General features: G+C 50.0%; 1 protein-coding gene across 1 annotated transcript in view; it reads left to right on the top strand.

Annotated features, from left to right (window-relative positions):
- The window catches only part of LOC106586950 (unconventional myosin-X), a 268,076-nt gene that overhangs the window by 91,329 nt on the left and 161,672 nt on the right, over nt 1–15,075 (top strand). The window contains exon 3 of the mRNA XM_045707324.1: nt 7,384–7,542. Coding sequence (XP_045563280.1) covers nt 7,384–7,542 — 159 coding nt within the window. The remainder of the gene's footprint in view (nt 1–7,383; nt 7,543–15,075) is intronic.

The raw sequence follows: 15,075 nt of genomic DNA, 5'->3' as shown, positions 1-15,075 counted from the left end.
TTATTTAACCAGCGGGAAGTCTTATTGAGGTCCAGGATCCTCTGGGGCTGTAACTTGGTATCTCCCAGGATGCACTGGGAAAGGGCAAACCTCATAATGTTCTCTTTGTACTGTCCCAGGGGGGACTAGTTGTGAACCTCAGCACCCCTCCTGGCTGCTATCCCAACTCCGCTCACATCTACGCCGCTAGGCACGTTTCCATGGCAACGACGGGGGGGCATTCGCTGATCAGACCAATGTTAATTAGTGACTGGAGAACGGTTAATCAATTCTATTCCCGAGAGCGTCGGATTCACGCATTGGCTGCCGGGACTTCCTTCTTTCTCTCTGTGAGTCTTCCTCTTCCTGTTTTCCCAGTGCATCCTGGGAGATACCAAGTTACAGCCCAGAAGATCCTGGAGAGTGGATGTGAACATATGCACTTTTCTCCCTGTCAGGGGTTTTACCTAATGGCCTGGTGGTCAAGAGAGATCAAAATATAGATGTGAATTAGTGTGAATTAGGGTTAGCTCACAGGCTAACAGGCTACAGGGTGAGGGTTAGGGTTATAGATGTGAGTTAGTGTGAATTAGAGTTAGCTCACAGGCTAACAGGCTACAGGGTGAGGGTTAGGGTTATAGATGTGAGTTAGTGTGAATTATAGTTAGCTCACAGGCTAACATGCTACAGGGTGAGGGTTAGGGTTATAGATGTGAGTTAGTGTGAATTAGAGTTAGCTCACAGGCTAACAGGCTACAGGGTGAGGGTTAGGGTTATAGATGTGAGTTAGTGTGAATTAGAGTTAGCTCACAGGCTAACAGGCTACAGGGTGAGGGTTAGGGTTATAGATGTGAATTAGAGTTAGCTCACAGGCTAACAGGCTACAGGGTGAGGGTTAGGGTTATAGATGTGAGTTAGTGTGAATTAGAGTTAGCTCACAGGCAAACAGGCTACAGGGTGAGGGTTAGGGTTATAGATGTGAGTTAGTGCGAATTAGAGTTAGCTCACAGGCTAACAGGCTACAGGGTGAGGGTTAGGGTTATAGTGTGAATTAGATTCGGTAAGGTACAGGGTGAGGGTTAGGGTTATAGATGTGAGTTAGTGTGAATTAGAGTTAGCTCACAGGCTAACAGGCTACAGGGTGAGGGTTAGGGTTATAGATGTGAGTTAGTGTGAATTAGAGTTAGCTCACAGGCTAACAGGCTACAGGGTGAGGGTTATAGATGTGAGTTAGTGTGAATTAGAGTTAGCTCACAGCCTAACAGGCTACAAGGTGAGGGTTAGGGTTATATATGTGAGTTAGTGTGAATTAGAGTTAGCTCACAGGCTAACAGGCTACAGGGTGAGGGTTAGGGTTATATATGTGAGTTAGTGTGAATTAGAGTTAGCTCACAGGCTAACAGGCTACAGGGTGAGGGTTAGGGTTATATATGTGAGTTAGTGTGAATTAGGGTTAGCTCACAGGCTAACAGGCTACAGAGTGAGGGTTAGGGTTATAGATGTCAGAGGTGTGAATCTATTGCAGTTAACACTGATCTCTGGGGTTAAAGGTCAGGGCTGGAGGTAGGCCTGTTAGCTCTGTAGCGTGTTAGCTAACCCTTAGTCCTTTAGGCCTGTTAGTTTTGTAGCATGTTAGCTAACCCTTACTCCTCTAGGGCTGTTAGCCCTGTTAGCCCTGTAGCGTGTTAGCTAACCCTTACTCCTCTAGGCCTGTTAGCCCTGTAGCGTGTTAGCTAACCCTTACTCCTGTAGGCTTGTAGCGTGTTAGCTAACCCTTACTCCTCTAGGGCTGTTAGCCCTGTTAGCCCTGTAGCGTGTTAGCTAACCGTTACTCCTCTAGGCCTGTTAGCCCTGTAGCGTGTTAGCTAACCCTTACTCCTGTAGGCCTGTAGCGTGTTAGCTAACCCTTACTCCTCTAGGCCTGTTAGCCCTGTTAGCCCTGTAGCGTGTTAGCTAACCCTTACTCCTCTAGCCCTGTAGCGTGTTAGCTAACCCTTACTCCTCTACGCCTGTTAGCGTAGCGTGTTAGCTAACCCTTACTCCTCTAGGCCTGTTAGGCCTGTTAGCCCTGTAGCGTGTTAGCTAACCCTTACTCCTGTAGCCCTGTAGCGTGTTAGCTAACCCTTACTCCTCTAGGCCTGTTAGCGCTGTAGCGTGTTAGCTAACCCTTACTCCTCTAGGCCTGTTAGGCCTGTTAGCCCTGTAGCGTGTTAGCTAACCCTTACTCCTCTAGGCCTGTAGCGTGTTAACTAATCCCAACCATTTATCAGTCCCAACATGACAGGCTGGAACCAGAGCAGGGCGTTCTCCTTCTCACAATATCTCTGACCATGCACTCAAATCCAGCTGGGATGACAGAAGTACTTGGATAACAGATCACACATGTCCATGTCATGCAGACTGATTGATGTGGTTTGGCCTCAGAAACATACCTTCATTTGATCACCCAGATGCAGTAGTATATTTGTAGTGTATTTGAGGTTTAAAAAGGCTTATGAAGTTTTTAGTAATGTGACAGTGTGAGTTTCAGTAATGTGACAGGCTCCATCTACAGTAGACTGTAGATAGTTTCAGTAATGTGACAGGCTCCATCTGCAGTAGACAGTTTCAGTAATGTGACAGGCTCCATCTACAGTAGACTGTAGATAGTTTCAGTAATGTGACAGGCTCCATCTGCAGTAGACAGTTTCAGTAATGTGACAGGCTCCATCTACAGTAGACAGTAGATAGTTTCAGTAATGTGACAGGCTCCATCTGCAGTAGACAGTTTCAGTAATGTGACAGGCTCCATCTACAGTAGACAGTAGATAGTTTCAGTAATGTGACAGGCTCCATCTGCAGTAGACAGTTTCAGTAATGTGACAGGCTTCATCTACAGTAGACAGTGTGAGTTTCAGTAATGTGACAGGCTCCATCTACAGTAGATGTACAGTACTCTGTACCAGCCTTGCTCTGTCCACTGTAACCAGCCTAGCTCTCTCCACTGTAACCAGCCTTGGTCTGTCCACTGTAACCAGCCTAGCTCTGTCCACTGTTACCAGCCTAGCTCTGTCCGCTGTAACCAGCCTAGCTCTGTCCGCTGTAACCTAGCTCTGTCCACCTAGCTCTGTCCACTGTATCCAGCCTAGCTCTGTCCACTGTTGCGTCCGCTGTAACCAGCCTAGCTCTGTCCGCTGTAACCAGCCTAGCTCTGTCCGCTGTAACCAGCCTAGCTCTGTCCGCTGTAACCAGCCTAGCTCTGTCCCCTGTAACCAGCCTAGCTCTGTCCACTGTAACCAGCCTAGCTCTGTCCACTGTATCCAGCCTAGCTCTGTCCACTGTAACCAGCCTAGCTCTGTCCACTGTATCCAGCCTAGCTCTGTCCACTGTAACCAGCCTAGCTCTGTCCACTGTAACCAGCCTAGCTCTGTCCACTGTAACCAGCCTAGCTCTGTCCACTGTAACCAGCCTAGCTCTGTCCACTGTTACCAGCCTAGCTCTGTCCACTGTAACCAGCCTAGCTCTGTCCACTGTAACCAGCCTAGCTCTGTCCACTGTAACCAGCCTAGCTCTGTCCACTGTTACCAGCCTAGCTCTGTCCACTGTAACCAGCCTAGCTCTGTCCGCTGTGACCAGCCTAGCTCTGTCCGCTGTGACCAGCCTAGCTCTGTCCGCAGTGACCAGCCTAGCTCTGTCCGCTGTAACCAGCCAAGCTCTGTCCGCTGTAACCAGCCTAGCTCTGTCCGCTGTAACCAGCCTAGCTCTGTCCACTGTAACCAGCCTAGCTCTGTCCGCTGTAACCAGCCTAGCTGTCCACTGTAACCAGCCTAGCTGTCCACTGTAACCTAGCTCTGTCCACTGTAACCTAGCTCTGTCCACTGTAACCAGCCTAGCTGTCCACTGTAACCAGCCTAGCTCTGTCCGCTGTGACCAGCCTAGCTCTGTCCCCTGTGACCAGCCTAGCTCTGTCCACTGTAACCAGCCTAGCTCTGTCCGCTGTGACCAGCCTAGCTCTGTCCCCTGTAACCAGTCTAGCTCTGTCCCCTGTAACCAGTCTAGCTCTGTCCCCTGTAACCAGCCTAGCTCTGTCCACTGTAACCAGCCTAGCTCTGTCCACTGTTACCAGCCTAGCTGTCCACTGTAACCAGCCTAGCTCTGTCCACTGTAACATAGCTCTGTCCACTGTAACCAGCCTAGCTCTGTCCACTGTAACATAGCTCTGTCCACTGTAACCAGCCTAGCTCTGTCCACTGTAACCAGCCTAGCTCTGTCCACTGTAACCAGCCTAGCTCTGTCCACTGTAACCAGCCTAGCTCTGTCCACTGTAACCAGCCTAGCTCTGTCCACTGTAACCAGCCTAGCTCTGTCCACTGTAACCAGCCTTGCTCTGTCCACTGTAACCAGCCTAGCTCTGTCCGCTGTAACCAGCCTAGCTCTGTCCACTGTAACCAGCCTAGCTCTGTCCGCTGTAACCAGCCTAGCTCTGTCCGCTGTAACCAGCCTAGGTCTGTCCACTGTAACCATCCTTGGTCTGTCCACTGTAACCAGCCTAGCTCTGTCCACTGTTACCAGCCTAGCTCTGTCCACTGTAACCAGCCTAGCTCTGTCCACTGTAACCTAGCTCTGTCCACTGTAACCTAGCTCTGTCCACTGTAACCTAGCTCTGTCCACTGTATCCAGCCTAGCTCTGTCCACTGTAACATAGCTCTGTCCGCTGTAACCAGCCTAGCTCTGTCCACTGTAACCAGCCTAGCTCTGTCCACTGTATCCAGCCTAGCTCTGTCCACTGTAACCAGCCTAGCTCTGTCCACTGTATCCAGCCTAGCTCTGTCCACTGTAACCAGCCTAGCTCTGTCCACTGTAACCAGCCTAGCTCTGTCCACTGTAACCAGCCTAGCTCTGTCCACTGTTACCAGCCTAGCTCTGTCCACTGTAACCAGCCTAGCTCTGTCCACTGTAACCAGCCTAGCTCTGTCCACTGTAACCAGCCTAGCTCTGTCCACTGTTACCAGCCTAGCTCTGTCCACTGTAACCAGCCTAGCTCTGTCCGCTGTAACCAGCCTAGCTCTGTCCGCTGTGACCAGCCTAGCTCTGTCCACTGTAACCAGCCTAGCTCTGTCCGCTGTGACCAGCCTAGCTGTCCACTGTAACCAGCCTAGCTGTCCACTGTAACCAGCCTAGCTGTCCACTGTAACCTAGCTCTGTCCACTGTAACCTAGCTCTGTCCACTGTAACCAGCCTAGCTGTCCACTGTAACCAGCCTAGCTCTGTCCGCTGTGACCAGCCTAGCTCTGTCCCCTGTAACCAGCCTAGCTCTGTCCACTGTAACCAGCCTAGCTCTGTCCGCTGTGACCAGCCTAGCTCTGTCCACTGTAACCAGCCTAGCTCTGTCCGCTGTAACCAGCCTAGCTCTGTCCGCTGTGACCAGCCTAGCTCTGTCCACTGTAACCAGCCTAGCTCTGTCCGCTGTGACCAGCCTAGCTGTCCACTGTAACCAGCCTAGCTGTCCACTGTAACCAGCCTAGCTGTCCACTGTAACCTAGCTCTGTCCACTGTAACCTAGCTCTGTCCACTGTAACCAGCCTAGCTGTCCACTGTAACCAGCCTAGCTCTGTCCGCTGTGACCAGCCTAGCTCTGTCCCCTGTAACCAGCCTAGCTCTGTCCACTATAACCAGCCTAGCTCTGTCCACTGTAACCAGCCTAGCTCTGTCCACTGTAACCAGCCTAGCTCTGTGCACTGTTACCAGCCTAGCTCTGTCCACTGTTACCAGCCTAGCTCTGTCCACTGTAACCAGCCTAGCTCTGTCCACTGTAACCAGCCTAGCTCTCCACTGTAACCAGCCTAGCTCTGTCCACTGTAACATAGCTCTGTCCACTGTAACCAGCCTAGCTCTGTCCACTGTAACATAGCTCTGTCCACTGTAACCAGCCTAGCTCTGTCCACTGTAACCAGCCTAGCTCTGTCCACTGTAACATAGGTCTGTCCACTGTAACCAGCCTAGCTCTGTCCACTGTAACCAGCCTAGCTCTGTCCACTGTAACCAGCCTAGCTCTGTCCACTATAACCAGCCTAGCTCTGTCCACTGTAACCAGCCTAGCTCTGTCCACTGTAACCAGCCTTGCTCTGTCCACTGTAACCAGCCTAGCTCTGTCCGCTGTAACCAGCCTAGCTCTGTCCACTGTAACCAGCCTAGCTCTGTCCGCTGTAACCAGCCTAGCTCTGTCCGCTGTAACCAGCCTAGCTCTGTCCACTGTAACCAGCCTAGCTCTGTCCACTGTAACCAGCCTAGCTCTGTCCACTGTATCCAGCCTAGCTGTCCACTGTAACCATGTTGAGTCGGCACGATAGAGTGGAGATGGTAGAAGACTATCTCTTACTGTAGTCCTACTACACCTGCTGCGAGGTGTCCTGAAGGCCTACTACACCTGTTGTGAGGTGTCCTGAAGGCCTACTACACCTGCTGTGAGGTGTCCTGAAGGCCTACTACACCTGCTGCGAGGTGTCCTGAAGGCCTACTACACCTGCTGTGAGGTGTCCTGAAGGCCTACTACACCTGTTGTGAGGTGTCCTGTAGTCCTACTACACCTGTTGTTGTCACACAAATAGCCATGTTGTGACCAAAACGCCGTGTAGTGACCAAATCGCAGGCGGGATGTGAATACTCATCTTTTAATGGTAAAGAATCAAGCAAACACGGAAAAACAATAAAGACTCAAGACGGGCTAACAGGCTGTACTTACACTAATAGCAGTGCTAACAAAACAAAACAACAAAAACCAGGTGACAAACACACTCCTAATATATGACTCCCAATCAGGAACAACGATAACCAGCTGTCCCTGATCGGGAGCCACACAGACCAACATAGAAACAGACATCCCAGAACACACATACACAGACTTCTTCTGCCACGTCCTGACCAAAATACTACACAACTACTCCCTCTGCTGGTCAGGACGTGACAGTTGTGAGGTGTCCTGAAGGCCTACTACACTTGTTGTGAGGTGTCCTGAAGGCCTAAAACACCTGCTGTGAGGTGTCCTGTAGTCTTAAGTAGAGATAACTAACCAGAGGAAAGCTAACCTAAGTGAGCCTTACTGTATGCCTATGCCTGCTGTGAAGTCAATGTCCTGTAATCTCTGTGTCTCAGGTGATGTGCCTGTAGCAGTAAAGCTAACTACCTGTTGTCTCTCTGTATCTCAGGTGATGTGCCTGTAGCAGTAAAGCTAACTACCTGTTGTCTCTCTGTATCTCAGGTGATGTGCCTGTAGCAGTAAAGCTAACTAACTACCTGTTGTCTCTCTGTATCTCAGGTGATGTGCCTGTAGCAGTAAAGCTAACTAACTACCTGTTGTCTCTCTGTATCTCAGGTGATGTGCCTGCAGCAGTAAAGCTAACTACCTGTTGTCTCTCTGTATCTCAGGTGATGTGCCTGCAGCAGGGGGAGCTGAGCAGAGACAAGGTGTTTCCTATGCATCCCACCAGTATTAATGGAGTAGAGGACATGTCTACTCTGGCAGAACTACATGAAGCTGCCATCATGTACAACCTTTACCTGCGCTACCAGAAGGACTGCATCTATGTAAGACACTGTTATAGTCCAACCCTACCAGACATTATCTACTGTATGTAAGACACTGTTATAGTCTAACCCTACCAGACAGACATTATCTACTGTATGTAAGACACTGTTATAGTCCAACCCTACCAGAAATTATCTACTGTATGTAAGACACTGTTATAGTCCAACCCTACCAGACAGACATTATCTACTGTATGTAAGACACTGTTATAGTCCAACCCTACCAGACATTATCTACTGTATGTAAGACACTGTTATAGTCTAACCCTACCAGACATTATCTACTGTATGTACGACACTGTTATAGTCCAACCCTACCAGACATTATCTACTGTATGTACGACACTGTTATAGTCTAACCCTACCAGACAGACATTATCTACTATATGTACGACACTGTTATAGTCCAACCCTACCAGACATTATCTACTATATGTAAGACACTGTTATAGTCCAACCCTACCAGACATTATCTACTGTATGTAAGACACTGTTATAGTCTAACCCTACCAGACATTATCTACTGTATGTACGACACTGTTATAGTCCAACCCTACCAGACATTATCTACTGTATGTACGACACTGTTATAGTCCAACCCTACCAGACATTATCTACTATATGTACGACACTGTTATAGTCCAACCCTACCAGACAGACATTATCTACTGTATGTAAGACACTGTTATAGTCTAACCCTACCAGACATTATCTACTGTATGTACGACACTGTTATAGTCCAACCCTACCAGACATTATCTACTGTATGTAAGACACTGTTATAGTCCAACCCTACCAGACATTATCTACTGTATGTAAGACACTGTTATAGTCTAACCCTACCAGACATTATCTACTGTATGTAAGACACTGTTATAGTCCAACCCTACCAGACATTATCTACTGTATGTAAGACACTGTTATAGTCTAACCCTACCAGACATTATCTACTGTATGTAAGACACTGTTATAGTCTAACCCTACCAGACAGACATTATCTACTGTATGTAAGACACTGTTATAGTCTAACCCTACCAGACATTATCTACTGCATGTAAGACACTGTTATAGTCTAACCCTACCAGACAGACATTATCTACTGTATGTAAGACACTGTTATAGTCTAACCCTACCAGACATTATCTACTGTATGTAAGACACTGTTATAGTCTAACCCTACCAGACAGACATTATCTACTGTATGTAAGACACTGTTATAGTCTAACCCTACCAGACAGACATTATCTACTGTATGTAAGACACTGTTATAGTCTAACCCTACCAGACAGACATTATCTACTGCATGTAAGACACTGTTATAGTCCAACCCTACCAGACAGACATTATCTACTGCATGTAAGACACTGTTATAGTCCAACCCTACCAGACACATTATCTACTGCATGTAAGACACTGTTATAGTCCAACCCTACCAGACAGAAATCATCTGTGTAAGACAAGTTTACAGTCTTGTCTGCCAAACAAATCAGGGTCCTTTTTCCTGATAGTGATGGAATTTAGGCTTACGGGTGTTTAAGCGATTGCATTATTCCCATGACGACCGAAGATAGCGTACGTTTCCCAAAACAACAGAAATAATGTTCACTAAGTGCGTCATAGCAGCAGCATGTGTCGATACTGATGGGATTGAAAGAAAGGCAGCGCTGTTCTAGAAACAGCTTTCTCCATTCAAATCTGACCTTAACATTACAATTATTCCACAATACTGACTACAGATCAGCTCTTAGAGAGATATTATGACCTTGTGGTTGATCATTTTTAATGCGGTCTTCTTTTATCCTGTGAATGTTCAATTGTAAAAACATTGGCAACTTTTATATGTTTTTTTTTGTCAACTTCGTTTCAAAGTTATTGGCTGCTCTACCTCCCCTTTGGGGAACCGGGCCCTGGACCGTAGTAGGGCTGCTCTACCTCCCTTTGGGGAACTGGGCCCTGGACCGTAGTAGGGCTGCTCTACCTCCCTTTGGGGAACCGGGCCCTGGACCATAGTGTTACTGCTCTACCTCCCCTTGGGGAACCGGGCCCTGGACCATAGTAGGACTGCTCTACCTCCCCTTGGGGAACCGGGCCCTGGATCATAGTGTTACTGCTCTACCTCCCCTTGGGGAACCGGGCCCTGGACCATAGTGTTACTGCTCTACCTCCCTTTGGGGAACCGGGCCCTGGACCATAGTGTTACTGCTCTACCTCCCTTTGGGGAACCGGACCCTGGACCATAGTGTTACTGCTCTACCTCCCTTTGGGGAACCGGGCCCTGGACCGTAGTAGGACTGCTCTATCTCCCTTTGGGGAACCGGGCCCTGGACCATAGAAGGACTGCTCTACCTCCCCTTGGGGAACCGGGCCCTGGACCATAGAAGGACTGCTCTACCTCCCTTTGGGGAACCGGGCCCTGGACCGTAGTAGGGCTGCTCTACCTCCCTTTGGGGAACCGGGCCCTGGATCATAGTGTTACTGCTCTACCTCCCTTTGGGGAACCAGGCCCTGGACCATAGTAGGACTGCTCTACCTCCCTTTGGGGAACCGGGCCCTGGACCATAGTGTTACTGCTCTACCTCCCTTTGGGGAACCGGGCCCTGGACCATAGTGTTACTGCTCTACCTCCCCTTGGGGAACCGGGCCCTGGACCATAGTAGGACTGCTCTACCTCCCTTTGGGGAACCGGGCCCTGGACCATAGTGTTACTGCTCTACCTCCCTTTGGGGAACCGGGCCCTGGACCATAGTGTTACTGCTCTATCTCTCCTTGGGGAACCGGGCCCTGGACCATAGTAGGACTGCTCTATCTCCCTTTGGGGAACCGGGCCCTGGACCATAGTGTTACTGCTCTATCTCCCCTTGGGGAACCGGGCCCTGGACCATAGTAGGACTGCTCTACCTCCCCTTGGGGAACCGGGGCCCTGGACCATAGTGTTACTGCTCTATCTCCCTTTGGGGAACCGGGCCCTGGACCATAGTAGGACTGCTCTACCTCCCTTTGGGGAACCGGGCCCTGGACCGTAGTAGGACTGCTCTATCTCCCTTTGGGGAACCGGGCCCTGGACCATAGAAGGACTGCTCTACCTCCCTTTGGGGAACCGGGCCCTGGACCGTAGTAGGGCTGCTCTACCTCCCTTTGGGGAACCGGGCCCTGGACCATAGTAGGACTGCTCTACCTCCCTTTGGGGAACCGGGCCCTGGACCATAGTAGGACTGCTCTACCTCCCCTTGGGGAACCGGGCCCTGGACCATAGTGTTACTGCTCTAACTCCCTTTGGGGAACCGGGCCCTGGACCATAGTGTTACTGCTCTACCTCCCTTTGGGGAACCGGGCCCTGGACCATAGTGTTACTGCTCTACCTCCCTTTGGGGAACCGGGCCCTGGACCATAGTAGGACTGCTCTACCTCCCTTGGGGAACCGGGCCATGGACCATAGTAGGACTGCTCTACCTCCCCTTGGGGAACCGGGCCCTGGACCATAGTGTTACTGCTCTACCTCCCTTTGGGGAACTGGGCCCTGGACCATAGTGTTACTGCTCTATCTCTCCTTGGGGAACCGGGCCCTGGACCATAGTAGGACTGCTCTATCTCCCTTTGGGGAACCGGGCCCTGGACCATAGTGTTACTGCTCTATCTCCCCTTGGGGAACCGGGCCCTGGACCATAGTAGGACTGCTCTACCTCCCCTTGGGGAACCGGGCCCTGGACCATAGTGTTACTGCTCTATCTCCCTTTGGGGAACCGGGCCCTGGACCATAGTAGGACTGCTCTACCTCCCTTTGGGGAACCGGGCCCTGGACCGTAGTAGGACTGCTCTATCTCCCTTTGGGGAACCGGGCCCTGGACCATAGAAGGACTGCTCTACCTCCCTTTGGGGAACCGGGCCCTGGACCGTAGTAGGGCTGCTCTACCTCCCTTTGGGGAACCGGGCCCTGGACCATAGTAGGACTGCTCTACCTCCCTTTGGGGAACCGGGCCCTGGACCATAGTAGGACTGCTCTACCTCCCCTTGGGGAACCGGGCCCTGGACCATAGTGTTACTGCTCTAACTCCCTTTGGGGAACCGGGCCCTGGACCATAGTGTTACTGCTCTACCTCCCTTTGGGGAACCGGGCCCTGGACCATAGTGTTACTGCTCTACCTCCCTTTGGGGAACCGGGCCCTGGACCATAGTAGGACTGCTCTACCTCCCTTGGGGAACCGGGCCATGGACCATAGTAGGACTGCTCTACCTCCCCTTGGGGAACCGGGCCATGGACCATAGTAGGACTGCTCTACCTTCCTTTGGGGAACCGGGCCCTGGACCATAGTGTTACTGCTCTACCTCCCTTTGGGGAACCGGGCCCTGGACCATAGTAGGACTGCTCTACCTCCTTTTGGGGAACCGGGCCCTGGACCATAGTAGGACTGCTCTACCTCCCTTTGGAAAATCATTTCAATATCCAATATCTTTTGGTTTTACATAACTGTGTTTTAATGTAACTTTCACTAGGTCGAGACTAAAGCATCCCCCAGGTTAAGCCAGGTCAAAGAGCACAGAACAATAATCAATCAATCAAATGTATTTATAAAGCCCTTCTTACATCAGCTGATATCTCAAAGTGCTGCACAGAAACCCAACCTAAAACCCCAAACAACAAGCAATGCAGGTGTAGAAGCACGGTGGCTAGGAAAAACTCCCTAGGAAAAACTCCCTAGAAAGGCCAAAACCTAGGAAGAAACCTAGAGAGGAACCAGGCTATGAGGGCTGGCCAGTCCTCTTCTGGCTGTGCAGGGTGGAGATTATAACAGAACATGCCAGGTCACAGAGCACAGGACAATTATCAATCAATCAAAATGTATTTATAAAGCCCTTCTTACATCAGCAGATGTCACAAAGTGCTGTACAGAAACCCAACCTAAAACCCCCAAACAGCAAGCAATGCAGGTGTTCATTACTGAACAGCCACACTATCATGGACATCTTCCAACAGAACGATGCTTATCCTAATCTCATCATCTAAGCTTTAAAATGTCTGGCTACCCAAACTCCTTTGCTCTGGCCAAACGCTATGCCACCCCGTGGACTTCACTTTCTTCTCCACAATGAGTCTGGATCTGAGTACCTCCTCGACGATTTCTAGAATGCAAACACATTCTAACCATTCTGATTAGTACCAACAAAAAAAACGATGGTTTTGGGCCAGAGCCAGAACACTCAGCGTAAAGCGGCGTTTTGAAAATTCGTCGTTGGCGTTGATATTGGTTAGAGAGGATCCACTCGCTGATGACTTTTGCAACACCCCTCATTTTAAGGGATCGTTGTCCCGTTCACGGGGATGGTTGAGCTAACGTCGGCTAATGTGATTAGCATGAGGTTGTAAGTAACAGGAACATTTCTCAGGACATAGACATATCTGATATGGGCAGAAAGATTAAATTCTTGTTAATCTAACTGCACTGTCCAATTTACAGTAGCTATTATAGTGAAATAATACCATGCTATTTTTTGAGGAGAGTGCACAGTTTTGAACTTGAAAAGTTATTAATAAACAAATTAGGCACATTTGGCCAGTCTTGATACAACATTTTGAATGGTTCATTGGATCATAAAGCTGAAATAAATTTGTAAAAAAATCAGTCTAAAACTTTGCACATACACGTACATATATACACATACACTGCTGCCATCTAGTGGCCACAATCTAAATTGCACCTGGGCTGGAATAATACATTATGGCCTTTCTCTTGCATTTCAAAGATGATGGTACAAAATAAATACAAAAGAACGGTTGGTTTTGTCTTTGTATTATCTATTGTGTTATATTCTACTACATTCCTTTTACATTTCCTTAAACTTCAAACTGTTTCCTTTCAAATGGTATCAAGAATATGCGTATCCTTGCGTCAGGGCCTGAGTCACGGTGGCCGTAGGGTAGAGTGGACCAAAACGCAGCAGGAATATGTCCGCTCATCTTCTTTTTATTAAATGGACAAAGAAGGTAAACCAAAACAAAACACGTACACAACGACGACTAACAGGCCGGTAAGGCACAAAGCTATACACAGCACAATCTCCCACAAAAATCCCCCCATGAAAACTAACTCCTACTTATAGGACCTTCAATCAGAAGCAACGATAACCAGCTGCTTCCAATTGAAGGTCCAACCTCAATAAACTAAACATAGAAATAGACTAGACTAGACAGAACATAGAAATACACTAACATAGAACAATGCCCAAAAACCCCGGAATACATAAATCAAACACCCCTCTACATAGACACACACCCCGAACCACATAAACCAAATACCCCCCTGCCACGTCCTGACCAAACTACAATAACAAATAACCCCTATTACTGGTCAGGATGTGACAGTACCCCCCCCCAAAGGTGCAGACCCCGGATGCACCTCACACAAAAAACAAAAATCACCCCAAAACAAAAATAAAAATAAATCCCCTAAACTAAAGGGAGGGAAGGGAGGGTGGCTTCCGTCACCGACGGCTCCTGTGCTACACCCCCCCCCCACCCTCCCCAAACCTCCTACAGTGGAGGTGGCTTAGGATCAGGCCTTAATCCCCTCCCGGATCAAACCACCCCCACTGCATACCTCTGCCTGAGGCCAGTCACTGAAGACCCTGGACTGGGCTCTGGGAGCTCTGGACTGTAGGGCGACTCTAGGTGCTCTGGACTGTAGGGCGACTCTAGGCGCTCTGGACTGTAGACCGACTCTAGGCGCTCTGGACTGTAGACCGACTCTAGGAGCTCTGGACTGTAGACCGACTCTAGGCGCTCTGGACTGTAGGCCGACTCTAGGCGCTCTGGACTGTAGACCGACTCTAGGCGCTCTGGACTGTAGACCGACTCTAGGCGCTCTGGATTGTAGACCGACTCTAGGAGCTCTGGACTGTAGGCACTCTGGGGCTCTGGCTGTACACCTGGGAGCTCTGACGCGACTCTAGGAGCTCTGGACTGTAGGACGACTCTGGGAGCTCTGGACTGTAGGTCGTCTCACTCGGTTCCGGACTATAGGCAGACTCACTCGGTTCCGGACTGTAGGCAGACTCACTCGGTTCCGGACTATACACTGTCGTCGGAAGCTCGGGACTGAGCTGACGCACTGGAGCCTAGTGCGTGGGGCTGGTAGTGGATATACCGGGCCGTGGAGGAGCACTGGCGGTCTCGATCGCACCTCCTGCACAACCCGTCCTGGCTGGATGGAACTAGTAGCCCTGCACGAGCGAAGTGCTGGCACAGGGCGAACTGGGCTGTGCAGAGGCCTGATGGTTGCCGTGCGTAGAGCAGGCGTAGGATAGCCTGGGCCTAGGAGGCGCACTGGTGACCAGATGCGCTGTGCAAACATCCTCCTACCAGGCTGGATGTCCACTCTAGCACGACACTTGCGAGGGGCTGGGATCGCTCGCACCGGACTATGCGTGCCCATGGGCGAGATCGTGCGCACTTCCGCATACCTCGGCGCTCTCCACTCCGTACGTTCCCCATAATAAGCACGGGGAGCTGGCTTAGGTCTACTGCCTGGCCTAGCCAAA

This window comes from Salmo salar, chromosome ssa25 (genome assembly GCF_905237065.1).
Source record: "Salmo salar chromosome ssa25, Ssal_v3.1, whole genome shotgun sequence".
Lineage (NCBI taxonomy): Eukaryota > Metazoa > Chordata > Actinopteri > Salmoniformes > Salmonidae > Salmo > Salmo salar.
Note: the sequence above shows the minus strand (reverse complement) of the source record. Positions and strands in the feature narration are given on the sequence as shown.